At 62.9% G+C, this 17,443-nt stretch overlaps 1 protein-coding gene across 1 annotated transcript; it reads left to right on the top strand.

Annotated features, from left to right (window-relative positions):
- Window positions 1–1,537: 1,537 nt before the first annotated feature.
- On the top strand, window positions 1,538–14,034 carry LOC144268419 (uncharacterized). Its single transcript, XM_077823313.1, has 8 exons — window positions 1,538–1,858; window positions 2,701–2,792; window positions 3,883–5,249; window positions 8,175–8,327; window positions 10,160–10,301; window positions 10,903–11,039; window positions 12,802–12,903; window positions 13,142–14,034. Exons 3-8 carry the CDS (start codon window positions 3,951–3,953, stop codon window positions 13,256–13,258), a joined length of 1,950 nt encoding a protein of 649 aa, XP_077679439.1. The 5' UTR covers window positions 1,538–1,858; window positions 2,701–2,792; window positions 3,883–3,950; the 3' UTR covers window positions 13,259–14,034.
- The last annotated feature ends 3,409 nt before the right edge of the window (window positions 14,035–17,443 follow it).

The raw sequence follows: 17,443 nt of genomic DNA, 5'->3' as shown, positions 1-17,443 counted from the left end.
GCTGGGAGTGGGTAAGCTGCACGGCTGCGCCCTCTTCCCATTGCTGGTGGGGGAGGCCCAGGGCCCCCTGGCCCAGCACAGGGACCTGCCAGAGCGTTGGATGGGCAGATCTGAGCCCCCCGGCTCCCGGCGCCCAGAGAGGGAGTGGTTGGGGCACGCAGCTGGCCGAGGTACAGTCCAGAAAGCAGCTGGCTCCGCGGCACTCATGTGGGGGGTTCGGCTGCCCAGGAGGGAGCCCCCCAGTGGCAGGGTCCCCCAGGCCAGGAGGGCTGAGCCAAGCTGCCTCTCCTTGGGCTTTGCAAACCTCCCTGCTGTTCCTCCCACCCCGCTTCGGTCTCGTCTCCGTTGAATGTTTCCCGGGACGGTGGGAGCCCCTGGGGCTGGCTCGAGGGGGCCGTACGCCCAGCGTAGCGACTGCAGCAGCTTTGTCCGTCTTCGTTCCCCTCCTTTCTCCCCCAGCAGCAGGATCTGATCCAAGCTGCCCAGCCCAGCCGTCTGCCTGAGGCTGTGATCGGGTGAGGGGTGCTGACCCGGCAGGTCCTCCTGGTTCCCTGCGGGGGACTAGCCCCTGGTCATTGGGGTGACTCCGGGCACGAGGACAGCCGGCGCTGTGTGCCCAGCGCTTTGGGCCACTCCATGCGATGCTGGCGCCAGGGCCCGTTCCGAGTTTGCTGTAACCTCGCTAATGAGCCTGTCCCGCCCTGGGCCAATCTCACACCTCGCTCCTCGTCGACTCCCCGCTTCACCCCCGGGGCGGCTGTGCGGCGTGCAGGGAGGAGGATTTCAGCCCGTCCACCCCCTGGGACCAGAAGAGCCAGGCAACGTCGCCTGAGTTCACTTTCTGGGCCGGACCCCTCTGGGAGAAGACACCAACCTGCTAGAGAGGCGATGCTCACAGCCTTTCTGGGCCCCTGTCGTGCCATGGGGGCGGTCTGGGCAGAAACAGGCCTGGGCTCCCAACCCTGCTGAGGCATTGCTAAAGGGTCCGTCACCTTGCTCTCTGGGCTGCTGCCGCAGAAGCTGAGCTCAAAACTCGTCTGTGTCGTTGCTTCATAGAGGTCGAGAGGTCTGGATCCCCCTTTCCCAGCCGCCCCCGGACAATGACCCTGCGGTTCCGGGTGTTCTGAACCCACCCCTGGTTCGGTGGCTGGTGCCGGTCTCTGGTGGAAAGGAGTGTTCTGGGCCGAGGTTGTGCGAGGGGCCGGGAGAGGTGAGATCCTCCGGGAAGCCCCTTCTGGAGTCAGGATCACGGTTGGGCAGCAGACGTGATGCTCACGTCGCTGTGGGTTTGGTGCCGAAAACCACCGGAGCACCAGTCCCGGCCTCTGCCAACCCCAGGGGGGCACTAACCCATGAGGACCCCATCCCACTACCGGTGGAGCTATTGGCAAACCGACCCCGTCCACCTGACACTGCCCACGCAGCCGCCCTGGGCCCTTAACAAGCCGTGGGCTGGTGCTGGGCACACAGCCAGGGCAGCTGGCAAAGCCCAGCCTCCGGAGTTGGCTGCACATGCGTATGGGAGGGAGCTGCTTTCGCTTTCCATCTGACTGGGGCTTGCTCTGGCTGGCCTTGGTTGGCACCGATGTCCCACAGCTGGTTAGATCCCCTGGAACGGGCGGCTTCCCCAGCTTGGAGTTCGTTGTGGGTTGGACAGGCCACTGCGGGTCAGGCTCTGTGGGGCGGCGTCCAGCCAGGGCTGCTCGTCTAGGGTCTGGCAGCTGCGCTTCCTCCCCTCTCCGTCTCGCTGTGGCTGTTCCGTGGCAGGGTGGAGAGGAAGGAAGCTGGGGTGGCTGTCGCAGAGTCGGTGCACTCGGGCTTGGGCTGCGGAACGTAGGCCGGAGGATCTGAGGCCAAGGTAACGGGCCTTGCCCGGGTGGGGGTTTCATGCAGGCCCTTGGATCTGTGCGGCAGGCTCCGGCACCAGAGTTTGGGGGTGGAGGGTGGGGTAGGGGGGTTGGATCTGGGGCTGTGCGCTTGGGTGGGAAAACAGCAAAGTGCTGTCTCTAGGTGTGGGGGAGAATGTGGCAATAAGCCACCCAGGGTGCTGTGCAGCCACTGCCCTCTGCTGGATGGAGCTGGAGCCACTGTGCTGTGTGTCATTGGCCATGTACTGCCAACAGCTGATGGGGATTCTCTTTGGGGTCGGGGCCTGTGCAGGAGGGGATCAGAGTTCTGATGGGGCTCTGCTCGGCAGCCTGGGGTACTGGGGTGGTCACATTGGCACTGATGGGGTGTTCAGGGGCTGATAGTGATCCTGGGTAACCGTGCAGGGGAAGGGGCAGTGAGGCTCTGGTGCAGCCGGTCTGGGGCGTGGGGCTTGGATTCGGATGCTTCGCTGAACACTTGGTTGTGAGGATAGGCACCGTGTGTGTGCGGAGGGCTGGGGGGGGGGGCATTCTCGGGCACATCCCATCAGGCTGGAACCAGAGCCAGAGGAGCCTTAGGCAGGGTCCCATCTAGGCCTTCTGGAAAAGGGGCCTGAGCTGGGGAGTGGTGGGGCATTGACAGGGCACTGCTGCCAGGGAGCTCACAGCGGGTGGCTGGATCTGGCTTGGGCCCTGCCCTGGTGGGCAGGATTGAGGCCTTGCTCATGCCAGGCCTTGAGCCCCACCTGTGCTGGCTGAGGGAGCGTACAGGGTGCAGAGCGCCCGCCCCTCAGGATCCGTCTCCCACACTGACACTCCCCTTTCTCTGCAGCTGACCCCCGGATTGGTGCCAAGCCGTGAGCGTGTGTCCGTGCGGGGCTCGTGGGGCAGATCCCGGGCGCCACTGAGGTCAGGGAGAATCCAGTAAGTTCCTGAGTGGGGAAAACTCTGAGAACAGAGTGAGCGATGGAGAGGCAGGGACAGGTCACAGGTAACGGAGACTCAGCCCCTGGGAGGGGACTGACCCTGCTACTGGCAGGGCACTGCGGGGAGGAAGCTCGCAGCCGGGGTGGCAGCGGGGCCCTGCGGCACAGAAGCTCACCCGTTCTTGAAAGCGTTAGGACAGGGCTGAGGCAGGCAGCGGGGGCCCCCAGGCCCTGCCTGGCCCCTCAGGCTTCCAGCCTTGGCTATGGTGCTGTCCCATTGACTCCCCGTATAGGGGCCATGGCAAACCGTGGCCAGCTCCTCCAGCCCGTGAGCATCGGCGTGAGAACAGCACCCTCTTGTGGCCGCTCTGCCAAGACCGTGTGCGGACGAGGCTTGTGGAATTCCCTCATTGAAGCAGGGCTTGGAAACGCACCAGAGTCAAAGCCCCCGAGGCTACTGGCTCTTTGCAGCCAGTTCTAGAGGCCTGATCGCCTGCCAGCTCCCCGCAGATCAGCCCCCTCCAGCCTCCAGGCCAGCCAGGAGATAGCATCACATTCTGCAGGTTACTGGATAGAGGGACCGCCAGCGGTGACCTGTGCCAAGCGGGTCGGGCTCAGCCTGGTTCCGGGGGGATGGATGTCCACGTACAAACAGCCCCCACGCTGGGCACTAACCAGACCCCTTACTGGCGACCCAAGAGGGGCCCGAGGACTGAATGGGGCTGGGGCCCCAACCCCCCTCGCCCTAGAGGCGTCGCTGCAGGGCCGGCCGGGGTAGGTGGCCCACCCAGCACCCGCCCACGCGGGACACCCAGGGAGCAGTGGAAAGCCCCTGCTACGCGACTGAGAATCCACAGCATGCCCAGACTGGATCCAAGGTGGGCTGGGAGCCTGCCTGGGGTGGGAACAGACCCTGAACTTCCCCTTGTCTCTCCTCGGCCCCAGGCTGGGGAGATCTGCTCAGGGAACGGGTCAGTGACGGGCCCTGGGGCTGGATCCGAGCCGGGGAGCGCGTTGCACCCACAGGCCCAGCGACTAGCTGGCCCAGAGGCCTGCGCCTGACACCGCTGTCCTTTGTCTCCTCCCAGGGCCGGACCCGAGGGCAGGGGCCCAGCAGCTGTTCCTGCCGGGGAGCCATCATCTGTGCGGGGTCACCATGCAGCGCACCGGGTCCCCCATCACCACGGAGACTGACATCGACCTCACCGCCGCGCTGCTGCCTTCGGGGGGGACGCGGAGCCATCAGCATGCCATCAAGACGGCCGTCAGCGAGACGGGGGCGCTGCCCGCGCCGGGCTACGAGGGCCCCCCCCCTCCCACCGGCTGCCACTGCTGTGGCCTCGCTAAGCTGCAGACGGGAGCCCAGCCCGGCGCCGGCTGCCGGCTCTGGAACACCCCCTACCCCAAGCTGCCCCCGGGGACCTGCCCGGGAAAGGGCTTTGGCCAGTCCACCCTGCCGTTCAGCTTCGGGACCAACTCTGCGCCCCCTCACCGAGACCCCCGCCTGACCCTGCAGCACGGCAAGCTGCCCGCCGGGACGGCCAGGCTGGGCAGCGGGCCTTCGGGAGAGCCAGGGAGGTGCAGGGGCCTCAAAGTCCTGGATCTAGAGCTCTGGGAAGGCCCAGAGACCAAGCCGGGGCTGGAGGACGGGACGGCTCCCCCATTGGCCTTGGAGAAGCCTCCCATCCCAGAAGACTGCTCCCCCTGGGCTGAAGCTCGGCTCTGCTCCGTGCAGCCGGGACGGGCTGTGTCTCCGCCCGAGAGTCACCGTGTTCTCCAGGAAGAGCAGGGCTGTGCGGGCGTCCCTCCCAGCGCAGCTCTCGGCCTCTCGGCGGGCAGGGCGGGCGCACGCCGGGCTGTGGGCACAGGCCGTGGGCTTGACCCCATGGCGTCGGAACCGGCAGCCGAGCCGCGGTGGGACGGCAGCATCGCGCTGAGCGAGGGTGCGAGGGAGCCGGTGATCAGCCGGGAAGGGGCACGGGACATCCCCCATCCTGTGGGGAGCGGGCTGGCCCCGGGCGCCCCCCCTGAGCCAGACCCCCTCTCAGCACACCCACCGGGAGAGGAGCTGCTACCGGAACGTCCTGGCGGGACAGAGAAGGGCGCGGTTACGAGACGGCCCCGGGGCACCGAGCTGGGGAGGCGGCCGGGCACCGGCAGTTCTGTTTGCTCGGTCAGCCCGGACCGTCAGAGCAGCAAGCCCGTCTCCCAGGAGCCGGCCAGCCAGGCCCAGAGAATCGGGGACCTGGGGCCCGCGGGTGCGAGTGCTCCCACTAAGATGTCCGTGGAGGACGCCTATGGGAGGCTCACCAAGGCCTGTGGCCTGTCCCTCCTGGAGAAGCTGAGACAGACGTTCCTGGACGTTGAGGGCGGCTGCTTCTCGCTCCTGGATTCCGGCCTGGTCTTGGGGCGAGTGGAGGAGCACCCGGCGCTGGGGCTGGCCGTGCTGCCCATGGTGAGTGCCGACAGCTCGCCGGCAGGTGCCCGTCTCGGGAGTCACTGCTGCCCGGCAGGGAGCTGAGCGAGCGAGGAACCTGTCTCAGGTTCAGCCCCTCTCCCACGTGCCCACAGCCGGCTGCTGCCCTGTGTCCCCGAACCTGCTAGTAACTGTGACCCCCAGCAGGGGTTCTTTGCCAGGGCATCCCCTACTGCTATGGGGGGTGGGGGTCTTAGCTAAATGGGAGGGGTCCTGTTATGGAAAACGTTGAGAACCCCAGGATTACAGGAGTGTCCCAAATTGCCAGGTGCAGTACACAGCTAGGCAAGGACAGTCCTTGATTCAGTGAGATTATTGGTTTGAAGCCCCCACCCCCCAATCCGGCTCTCCCAGCCCTATACTCCCCCCGCTCCACAGCTCTGCGATACCCTTTGATCCCGACCCACAGCCTCCCCCTCCCCCTCCCCACCGGTGCCCCCATCCCAACCCACAGCCCCCGGCAATTCTAGTCCTGCACTTTTTTAAAGGCAGCCTGCTGCTCACGCCAAGCCTCCAGCCGGTTTCCCTGATGGTCCCGAAGAGCAGCTAGCCAGCTCCCTCCACTCGATCACTGCCCTGTTCTCGCCATTCCCTCTGGAGCAGCTGGCACCGACCGCGGTCAGGGTACTGAGGACAGGACACTGGGCTAGATGGACCGTTGGTCTGACCCAGCCTGGCAGCGCCTATGTCCTTACCCCCGTAGTTTCCCCTTGAGCTTGAGCCAGCGTTTGCACATAGCACTCTGGGTGTGGACAGGCAGGGCGGTAACCCACCCTCTGAGACGCTCTCCAGCCCCGGAGCTCCTGGGCCCTCCGCAGTTCTTCACTCTGGTTAATGCCCCTTTCCACAGAGACTCACACCACAGCTGCTGATCAATGGAATACCTGTGTTAGCAGGATTAACCCACAGGTGAGCCGGACTCTGGCTGTGTATTTGCCAGTGCCCAGGTGAGCTCGGGCCTGGTCTGCCAGCATTACACCTATGACCCACAGTAAGGCCAAATCCCCATAATGCACCTGGTTAACTGTACAGCTGCTGTCAAAATTCCTTCCTGACCCTGCAGGTTTATGCCCTGAAGCCTGATCTCTCCGTGAGGTTCACGTACCTCTAGGTGGCTTGATGCAAGGCCCTCCCTGGTGGTTCCCGGCTACCTTGTGTTTCCTTTCACCCCCAAAGGCCATGTCAGGCGCTTGACTTGGTACCGCATGATATTTTGCCGAAAAAACTAGCACGCTATCAAATTAACATGGCCACAGGACATGGATTAATCACTGGCTGATGGGTCTCAAAATGTAAACGGGGAATCATCATTGAGCGGGGGTGTTTCTGGAGGAATCCCGCCACGGTTGGTTCTTGGCCCTACACCTCTTACCATTCTGATCAGTCACCTGGAAGGAAACCGAAAATCTTCCCTGGTAACGTTTGCAAACAACACACACGAACTGGGGGAGTGGGAAGTAATGGAGAGGACAGGTCCCTGACACAGGGCGAGCTGGGTATAAGCAAACAATATGTATTTGAATGTGGCTAAATGTCGACATCTAGGAACGGAGAATGCAGCCAGCTGTAGGGGTTGGGGGTGGGGGTCGCTATCCTGGCAAATGCCATCCGGTCTATATGGTGGACTTGCTCTTTCAGAAAGCTTTTAACAAGGCTCTTAAGCAAAGTAAACTGTCGTGGGCTAAGATGGAAGACCCTCTCATCGCTCAGTGACTGGTTAAAAGATAGGAAACAAAGGGTAGGATTAAATGGTCAGTTTTCAAACTGGAGAGAGGTAAATAGTGGTGTCCCCCAGGGTCTGTCCTGCGCCCAGTCCTATTCAGCATATTCATAAATGATCTGGAAAAAGGGGTAAACAGTGAGGTGGCAAAATTTGCAGATGGTACAAAACTACTCAAGGTAGTTAAGTCCCAGGCAGACTGCGAAGAGCTACAAAAGGATATCTCAAACCTGGGTGACTAGGCAACAAAATGGCAGATGAAATTCAATGTTGATAAATGCAAAGTGATGCACATCGGAAAACATCATCCCAATTATGCATGTAAAATGATGGGGTCTAAATTAGGTGTTACCACTCAAGAAAGAGACCTTGGAGTCCTTGTGGATAGTTCTCTGAAAACATCCACTCAGTGTACAGCGGCATCAAAAAAGCAACCAGAATGTTGGGAATCGTTAGGAAAGGGATAGATAATCAGACAGAGACTATCATATTGCCTCTGTATAAATCCCTGGTACGCCCACAGCTTGAATACTGCAGGCAAATGTGGTCACCCCATCTCAAAAAAATTATATTGGAATTTGAAAAGGTTCAGAAAAGGGCAACAAAAATGGTGAGGGGTCTGGAACGGCTGCCGTATGAGGAGAGATTAATAAGACTGGGATTGTTCAATTTGGAAAAAAGACGACTAAGGGGGGATATGATAGAGGGCTATAAAATCATGACTGGTGTAGAGAAAGTAAATAAGGAAGTGTTATTTACTCCTTCTCATAACACAAGAACTAGGGGTCACCCAATGAAATTAACAGGCAGCAGGTTTAAAACAAATAAAAGGAAGTATTTCTTCATACAATGCACAGTCAATCTGTGGAACTCCTTGCCAGAGGATGTTGTGAAGGCCAAGACTATAACAGGGTTTAAAAAACAACTAGATAAGTTCATGGAGGATAGGTCCATCAATGGCTATTAGCCAGGATGGTCAGGGATGGTGTCCCTAGCCTCTGTTTGCCAGAAGCTGGGAATGGGCGACAGGGGATGGATCACTTGATGATTCCCTGTTCTGTTCATTCCCTCTGGGGCACGTGCCACTGGCCACTGTCGGCAGACAGGATACTGGGCTAGATGGACCTTGGGTCTGACCCAGTCTGGCCGTTCTTATGTTAATTAAAATGCCTTTTCCTTTACAGCGGGATGGGCGGAAGCTGGCCACGACCCTGCCCAACTCCAGCCTCTTCCTGTACTATGCTCTGGGCCGCCAGTTCTACGTCACGGAGAAGCTGGCAGATCGCTGGTTCCGAGCGCGGGACCGGGTCACCGGGGAAAGCATGCTGATGAAAAAGGTACGTGGCCAAGGAACTGCCCTGTCCGGAGCCCCAGAGAGCCCTGGAGAGGGGGCCTGGGCTGGGCCCACTCTGGCCAGCTGGGGACAGTCCCACGTTGGCCTCTGCGGGGCTGCGTGGTGGGAGGAGAACTGGGAGAGCGGCCCACGGTGAGCGATGAGGACATTACATGGCTCTAATGCACTGTCATTCGACAACCTCCTGGCTCCTGCTTCCCGGGAAGGGGTCCCCCCTCACTGGCTGTGAATCTGATGGTCCTGAAAATTAAAAATGAACCAAATGTTGCAGCAGCTGAAAATGGAGTGGAAGGTCCTGGAGCTGGGAACGTCCCCCAGCTCTGCCGGTGCCCCTCACTCCTGACCCACAGCCCCCTTCTAGCCCAGCTCTGGGCTCCCCCCAGCTCTGCCGGTGCCCCTCACTCCTGACCCTCAGCCCCCGGGGCTGTGAGAGGGAGCCAGGGGCAGGAATAGCAATGGGGCCCATCCAGCCCAGCACTAACCATTAGGCCATTGGGTTGATCGTGGGTCAGGGCGACACAGAGTGTCTGAGCCTCTCCTCAGCACCTCCCAGGGCCTGAGCCACACGGACCCCCCGCGCCGTCTCTGCTCCCCATCCCCAGGGAGCGCTGAGCTTTAATCACCGGCTCCTCCAAGCATTTCAATGGTTAATCACACCTGCCTGGCACCCGGCAGCACGGGAGACCTGGGAGGACACCAGGAGCTGTGTGGGGGGGAGAGGGGGCGTCAGCGGGTTTTGCATGTTAATAGCAGAGCTTAATATTCATGAGTAAATATTTGCAGGAGCTAATGGGGTGGCGGCCGGGCGGGCGTAACGAGCGTGCTCCCCCCGCCGGTGCAGGCGGGGAAATGAATCTGAATTTATCATGATTAGGTCAATCCAGCAGGGAGCGTGGGGGCTGGCGGAGGGAGGGGGAAGATGGATCTGTGCAATAAAATTAAATAAGGAAGCCAAATGGAGCCACTTCTCTTATCTGCAGCGCGCAGCGGTTCCTCTCTCCTCCTCTCCCTCCTCCTGCTTTGCTGATTTCTCTCTTTCCTCAAATTTATGAGGCCAATTATGAAGATGAGGTTGGAAGTTCTCGGAACTTCACTAAATGCAAAGTGTGGTCCCTGCTGTTCCCATCAAATTAATTAACCGAGCTCTATTGATGGCCGTCGACAGCGGCCTCTGGAAACCGGCACCAGATTTAGCTCCGGGGAAGAGCCAGCTTCGGCTTTTCCGGGCTCGCAACGGCTCAGCCAGACCTGGCAGCTGACCCCAGGGCCTGGCCCAAACGAGGGGGTCGGAGTGGGGTGTCCTCGGTCCAGAGCCGAGGCGTGTTTGGGGAGGGAAAGGCCAGGAATGGGCATTTGCACCCCTGTTCTCAGGGCTGTAGGGAATGCAGACAGAGACGGGCTCCCTGCCCCGAGGAGCCTGCAAACCACACACCTCTGTGTATCCTGGAGGTCGGCAGTCAGGGGTTGTGACGGGGGGAGCCCAGGGCTGCGGGTTGGGAGTGAGGGGCCCCATCAGAGCTGTGGTGGGGGAAGGCCAGGGCTGGGCTGGCAGGGGCTGCGGGTCAGGAGTGAGGGGCCCCGGCAGAGCACGGGGAGGGGGGAGCCCAGGGCTGGGCTGGCAGGGGCTGCGGGTCAGGAGTGAGGGGCACCGGCAGAGCTGCGGGGAGGGGGGAGCCCAGGGCTGGGCTGGCAGGGGCTGTGGGTCGGGAGTGAGGGGCCCCGGCAGAGCTGTGGGGGGGAGCCCGGGACTGAGGGGCCCCAGCTGATGCTGGTTGGGGCCCAGGACACAGCCTCAGCTTCTCCTCTGTTTGCCAGGTGCCCGTGGTCTCCGACTGGAGGAAGATGTTACACAATTTCCTGTTCCTGCCCCCTCACCCCAGGCTGCTGGTGCCCTACGCTGTCCTGTACGACCGCAACGGCTCCATCCTCTACCTCATGGAGGACAGGGACGTGCACGGTGAGCGCCCGGCTGGGCACGGGGGGGTTTAGTCGGGGGCAGCGCGTGGGCGCCCGCGGGGCACCAGGCTGCAGCGGAGAGGTTCCCGCCGGCGTCCCGTTAATAGAGGGGCGGGAGGCAGGCGAGCGCCGAGATCCCCAGCCCCTGGCCCAGGTCAGGCTGGAATAGCCTTGGGGAGGCCCTGGCCCGTCTGCCCCCCAGCCTGGCCAGGGTCTGGCTCTGGAAAAGCCTGAAACGCCGGAGAGGCAAGCGGCTCCCAGAGGCGGGATATGGGCTAGTGGGCCCCCCTGGGCTCCCAGGCGTGCGGGGCAGGATCCCAGCCGAGTGGTGTGTCTCTGGGCAGCCCCTTTCCTCCTGCAGGTTGCCCGGTGCCAGCGGCTCCCTAGAGGGCCCTGGGGCTGGGAGCTGGGGCTGGTTGGTCCTGCTGGGTCACCTGCGGCATTTCTGGTCCCCGAGTCTGACCCGTGGGTGCTGGCCGGGCATGTTCTCTGGTGGCCGCTGGCAGCTGCCTGGTCCCAGGAGAGGGAGGGTCGTTCTCTGGGACGGTCGCCCTGGGGCTGCAGGGTCCCGGTCGCTGATCTGTCTCCTCTGCCCTCCTCAGCTGTGGGGCGGCCACCCGAGGGGCCCAGCCTGCAGGGAGCTCGAGCCCTGCAGCAGGTGCTGAGCTTCCTGAGCTTCTGCAAACGCCACCACTTCCACCCCGGGGACGTCGGCGCGGCCTCGATCTACACGGCCCAGGTGGGGCCCACTCTCTGCCGGGGCCGTCACACCCGCTGCTCTCTGTGCAGGGGCTTGCCGCAGCCCATCCCCCGGCTCCTTCCCCTGCAGCAGGGGGCGCTGCGCTGCGAGGGGGCTCCCCAGGGGACGCTGTGCTGCAGGAGGGGTTGGGGGGCTCCCCAGGGGGCGCCGTGCTGCTGGAGATGGGTGGATGGGCTGCCTTGGGGGCGCTGGTCTGCAGGGGGGGCTCCCTGGGGCACACTGTACTGTGGGGGGCAGGTGGGGGGCTCTCTAGGGGGCTCTGTGCTGCAGGGGGCAGGCAGGGGGCTCTCTAGGGGTGCTGTGCTGGGGGGGCAGGCAGGGGACTCCCTGAGGGGTCCTGTGCTGTGGAGGGCAGGCAGGGGGCTCTCTAGGGGGCATTGTGCTGCGGGAGGCAGGCAGGAGGCTCTCTAGGGGGCTCTGTGCTGCAGGGGGCAGGCGGGGGGCTCTCTAGGGGTGCTGTGCTGTGGAGGGCAGATGGGGGGCTCTCCAGGTGGCGCTGTGCTGTGGAGGGCAGGCGGGGGGCTCTCTAGGGGGCTCTGTGCTGCAGGGGGCAGGCAGGAGGCTCTCTAGGGGGCGCTGTGCTGTGGAGGGCAGGCGGGGGGCTCTCTAGGGGGCGCTGTGCTGTGGAGGGCAGGCGGGGGGCTCTCTAGGGGGCTCTGTGCTGCAGGGGGCAGGCAGGAGGCTCTCTAGGGGGCGCTGTGCTGTGGAGGGCAGGCGGGGGGCTCTCTAGGGGGCGCTGTGCTGTGGAGGGCAGGCGGGGGGCTCTCTAGGGGGCACTGTGCTGCAGGGAGCAGGCGGGGGGCTCTCTAGGGGTGCTGTGCTGGGGGGGCAGGCAGGGGACTCCCTGAGGGGTCCTGTGCTGCCGGGGGCAGGTGGGGGGGCTCTCTAGGGGGCGCTGTGCTGTGGAGGGTAGGCGGGGGGCTCTCCAGGTGGCGCTGTGCTGTGGAGGGCAGATGGGGGGCTCTCCAGGTGGCGCTGTGCTGTGGAGGGCAGGCGGGGGGCTCTCTAGGGGGCTCTGTGCTGCAGGGGGCAGGCGGGGGGCTCTCTAGGGGGCACTGTGCTCTGGGGGGTGGGGCTCTCTAGGGGAGCTGTGCTGTGGAGGGCAGATGGGGGGCTCTCCAGGTGGCGCTGTGCTGTGGAGGGCAGGCGGGGGGCTCTCTAGGGGGCTCTGTGCTGCAGGGGGCAGGCGGGGGGCTCTCTAGGGGTGCTGTGCTGGGGGGGCAGGCAGGGGACTCCCTGAGGGGTCCTGTGCTGCCGGGGGCAGGTGGGGGGGCTCTCTAGGGGGCGCTGTGCTGCGGGAGGCAGGCAGGAGGCTCTCTAGGGGGCACTGTGCTGCAGGGAGCAGGCGGGGGGCTCTCTAGGGGGCACTGTGCTGCAGGGAGCAGGCGGGGGGCTCTCTAGGGGGCACTGTGCTGCAGGGAGCAGGCGGGGGGCTCTCTAGGGGGCACTGTGCTCTGGGGGGTGGGGCTCTCCAGGTGGCACTGTGCTGTGGAGGGCAGGCGGGGGGCTCTCTAGGGGGCTCTGTGCTGCAGGGGGCAGGCGGGGGGCTCTCTAGGGGTGCTGTGCTGGGGGGGCAGGCAGGGGACTCCCTGAGGGGTGCTGTGCTGCAGGGAATAGCGTGGGGGGCTCAGAGCTATGATCTGTTGCCCAGGGCCATGGTGGTGGAGCCGGGGTGACTGGGAGAGGGAGGCAGGTTCGCGTGGGGTTTCACCTCCTCCCCACACTCCTGTCTTGCCTCCAGGGCATCTGCTTTGACCCCAGCAGCCTGTCCAGCAGCGAGGACCCCTACGCCTTCCGGAAGAGCATGAAAACCTGCCTGCGCCCGCTGCTGGCCCAGCACCAGGTAAGCCGGACACGGGGGGGCGGCTGCCAGGGCTAGGACTGGGCGGCCGGGGGACTGGTGGGATGGCTCAGGCTGGGGGACGGTCTCCCGAAGGGACTGGGGGAGGCCTCGGGAAGGGCAGGGGACAGGAGCAGGCAGTGGGGGTGGCTGAGCTCAGTGAACACCCCCGCCCCGCCCCGACGGGGCAGAGCAGGGCCCTCCCGTGCTGGTAACTCACCCCCCGTCTGGGTCTCCGCAGGGGCTCGTGGGCCTGGACTCCCTGGTGGACAGCATGTGCCAGCACCTGGAGGAGGAGGAGAGTCCGGAGCCCAGCGACACGCCGAGCAGCAACGCCCCTGGGGCCAGCCCCAAGTGAGCGAGCCCAGGCCCGCAGCTGCCCCCCTCCGGAGATGAGCACGTCCCTGGGATGCCTGGAGGCAGAGCGCTGGGATCCAGCTGTGGACGCTGCTGGCAGGGGCATCCCAGGGTGGGTGGGTGCACCGGGGGGGGCAGGCGCTGGGTGTGGGGGTTGGCACCGGTAGCCCTGCTCTGGGCTGGGCCATCGATGAATTCAGCGAGGTGAGAGGAATGACACGGATTGCAGTGGGGCGCCGAGGGGATCTGTGCTGGCCCCTTGGCTGCAGGAGCCCCACAAACCCTGCAGATGGGCCCCGACTCCCCCGGCTCATCGGCAAACCCCCCAGCCCTGGCCAAGGACCCGCGGAACGCTCCAGCATCCCTGTTCCCAAAGAAGGCAGGCCTGGGACCCGAGAGCGCCTGGCTCCACCTGTGGCCTTCACCTTTCTCGTCACCTCGGTTGTGCCTCAGTTTCCCCATCCCCGCCCTGTGGAGAATGCTGCTTTCCTACCTGCGAGGAGCCGAAGGGTTGTGAGGGGGGGCTGAGGTCCCCCCTGCCAAGTGCCTTCAGGATGCAGAGCCCCTTGGGTGGCCCCAGTAATTAGCACAAGGTAACGAGGCTCAGTGTAAGATCAGGGGAAACGGACAGGCTCGCAGGCTGGCCGGCCGGGGACTTAGGGCGATGGGCAGGTGCTTCAAGGACCCACTTTTATAATCATGCATCCCAACCTCTGTAATAAGTGTATCCTTCTGCAACAGAAAATAGTCCTTGGACATACATATATTTTGGCTGAACCCTCTGATAGCTTCCCTTTTTGAGGAGTGGCCCGTCCCGTGAACGGGGACTTCACCGTTCTTCCCGGGGGCGCGTTGCACGGCGGTACCCTCTGCCCTGGGGTTGGTGCTGCGGCGGCCGTTCTCCGAGACGTGCGTTTTGCCGGCACTTGTTATTTAAAGGGAGGGGGCTGAGGTCGGGGCTGCGTCTACACTGACAGCGTCCACTGGTGCCCCGGCAGCCTGGGCACGTCGCACGGCGCCGGGATGGGCTCGCCCCTCGCTGTGGTAAGTAGGCCGGGGCGGGAGGCGCGAGCTATGCCCATGGAGGAATTCTTCTGTCCACCCCGGGGTGTCTCTGCCGGGGCTTAGCTCGGTTACCTGCAGCGCTCGGAGAGGGATGATTTTCACAGCCCTGAGCGATGGTGTTGGGCCAGCCTGACTCAGTGTCTGGACCAGCCCTCGGGGAGGGGAGAGCAGGCTTGGTAGAATCGACCAGGACAAGACACGGGCTGCGGGTTCCTAGCGGGGTTAGCGGGCGGGGCATGGGCGAGATTTTCTCCGCCCAGAGCTTGTGGGTGAAATTCACCCCAGTGCCAGGGTCTAGCACAAGCCTGGTATGCCAGCGAAGACCCACGTCAGCCTCTCGCTTTCAGCGGTGCTACGTGGGGGGTGGGAGGGCAGCAGAATCTGATCCGGTGATGTGGGGCCTGAACCAGCTGCAGGAAACGTCAGTTCCGTTCCTGGCACTGCTGCTGCTTTGGGGAAGTCATGATGCTGCTCTGTGCCTCAGTTTCCCTTCCCGCCCCTTGTCTTGTCTGTTTAGACGGGGAAGGCCAGGGCCTGTATCTCTCTAGGGGGCTGGGCAGCGCCTGTCACAATTGGACCCTGAGCCCTCTGGGAGCCTCTCACAAATACAAAAACGAGCTCTCCCTAGCTAAGGGCGAGCAGTGGGGAACTGGGGAAGGGGCCCGGGCTTGGGACCTGATCTAGAGCGAGCGGGGGCCTGACCAGCCCGCTGGGCTGTTTCCGGGCAGCATGTGGGGTTGGTTTTGGGGCTGGGATTAGCTGTCGCTCACGTCGCCCCAGCGAGCTGACGCCGGTGTAGACCCCCTTCATGGGAGGAAATCCCAGCCCCCGAAGGGCTCTCTGATCTCACAGACAAAGGCAGAGCAAGAACCAGGGGCTGGGAGCCGAAGTCAGACCCTTCAAATGGGAAAGAAGGCCCACGTTTCTAACAGGGGCTGCTCCGCCGCTGAACAAACCGCCATGGGAAGTGCCGGGTTCAGAGCCTGCCAGAAGTGTAAAGGGCTCAAAGAAGAATTAGCCAAGGTCCTGGAGGACGGGTCCATCGACTGCTATTAGCCAGGATGGGCAGGGACGCAGCCCCGTGCTCCGGCTGTCCCTGGCCTCTGGCCACTGGAAGGGGACGATGGGGGGGGGGGGGATCTCATCCTAATTTCCCTGTTCTGCTCACTGTGAAGCTGCATCCCCTGTCAGAGGCAGGTTACTGGACGAGATGGTCTGACCCAGTCCGGCAGCCCTTGGGGTTTTAGTACCTGGCCGTTAGCCCCACCCCTCTACCCGCTGACCCCTTCCACAGCGGCACACTGACCAGATGAGAGCTCGTGGGCTCAGCCAGCTCCCCCGGCGGCCTGCATGTGCCCTTCGCTTCCCTCCGTGCTCGGTCGCTCACCTAGGGTGACCAGACAGCAAATGTGAAAAATCGGGACGGGGTGGGGGGTAATAGGAGCCTATATAAGAAAAAGACCCAAAAATCAGGACTGTCCCTATAAAATCGGGACATCTGGTCCGCGTACACTCACCCCTCAGGGACACACAGAGCACAGGCCCTGGGTAGAGGGGAACTGCTGGTCTCGGGATGCCTGTTTCTACATACCTGATCCAAAGCCCAGTGAAGTGGTACGGCAGGCAGGGCATAGGGCACTGGCTGGGGCTTTCAAAGCTGCCCGTCTTCCCATGGGTTTTGGCACCTAATTCTCCAGGTCCAGTTAGCCGCCGGGGGAGGTTCCCAGACCCATTCATCAGCTGTCTGTCTCTCGCGGCATTTCCCAATTTTGCTTTTCTTTCCCGGCTCGAACTCGGCCCCGGTGATCAATGGTTTCTCATTTCACTGGCAAGCGGCACAAACAGAAGCATTTACAAACCCGCTGTCTTTCCAACAGGGCCATAACTCAGGCCTCAGCCAGCCCGGGAAATGGAGACCGGCCGCTGCAGCAGCAGTATTTCCGGCTCCTGGTAAATGTGTTACTTGGGGATAATTTCCCTGCCCACGCCAAGTTTTGAAAAGAAATAGACCGGCGTCTATAAATTGCTCATGTGTGCATGGCTGAATGTCTGGAGTCTGTGTCTGTACCCGCATGTCGCCACCCCCCTAAAATCCAGGCCCAGATGGCTAATCCCAGCTGCTAGAGGAAGGTGTAGCAATGGCTGTGCACGATTCTGCCCCCTCTGGGTCTCGTCCTGGTCTCTAATCGTAACCCCGGAAGCAGGAGGTTAACCTGTTTCTTTCCATCGCCTGTATTTCTGTGGCTGGGACTGGCTGGTTATTGCAACATATTTAGAGCAACTGCTGCAAATCCCACAGCCCTGTCTGGCTTCCTACCAGTGACGGCCATACGATCCCACGCAGTGTGTGTATTAAAACCAAAGGAGAGGAGAGTCCGGGCCCCCGTCTGCCCCGATGGCCATGTTCATAAAAGGTTAATGGGTCCCATGGGGGCGGTCGCTGAGCCACGAAGAGGTCAGGCTGGCCGGAGCTGTTGTTTTCGGCACTGGGCTGGCGGTCAGCCGTGGCCATGGGGTGGCCGAGTTCACGCTGTGCATTGGGTCTCCAGTGCATGTGCCCCCAACCCGCTCCCGCACCTGGCCCTCTGAGGCCTGACACCCGCCTGCCTCGCTGAGCCCCGCTGCCCAAGCTGCAGTGGGACTGTCTAGTGTGCAAAGCAGGGAGAGCTGGGGAGGCCAGGCAGCCACGCCCGGCGGGTGAGGTGCTGGTGTAGCGCCTTTGTCATGAGATCTGGGCTGGAAACAAGGCATCGTTTCTGAGCAGTGAGTGTGAGGGTGATCAACCACGGCACAATCTACCCAGGGGCATGGTGGATTCGCCATCACGGGCAAGTTTTCAATCCCGATTGGCTGTTTTCTAAGATCTGCTCCAGGGATTTTGGGGGCAGTCCCATGGCCGGTGCTGTGCCGGGCTCCCTGATGGCAATGGGCCCATCTGGTGTTGGACCCTATGCTTCTAGCACCATCCTTGCAAGCTCCGGGGTTGCTCCCTACAAAGGACGCAGCCTGGGGCTTCATCCACCCACTCGTCATGATGCAGGCAATGGTGGTTCCTTTGGGAGCTGAGGCCACAGCCTATCAGGCCTCACCAGGTGTTTCCCAAGAGCAGATCGCCCTGTTC

Source organism: Eretmochelys imbricata, chromosome 7, assembly GCF_965152235.1.
Source record: "Eretmochelys imbricata isolate rEreImb1 chromosome 7, rEreImb1.hap1, whole genome shotgun sequence".
Taxonomy (NCBI): domain Eukaryota; kingdom Metazoa; phylum Chordata; order Testudines; family Cheloniidae; genus Eretmochelys; species Eretmochelys imbricata.
This window is presented reverse-complemented; position numbering and strand designations above follow the sequence as displayed.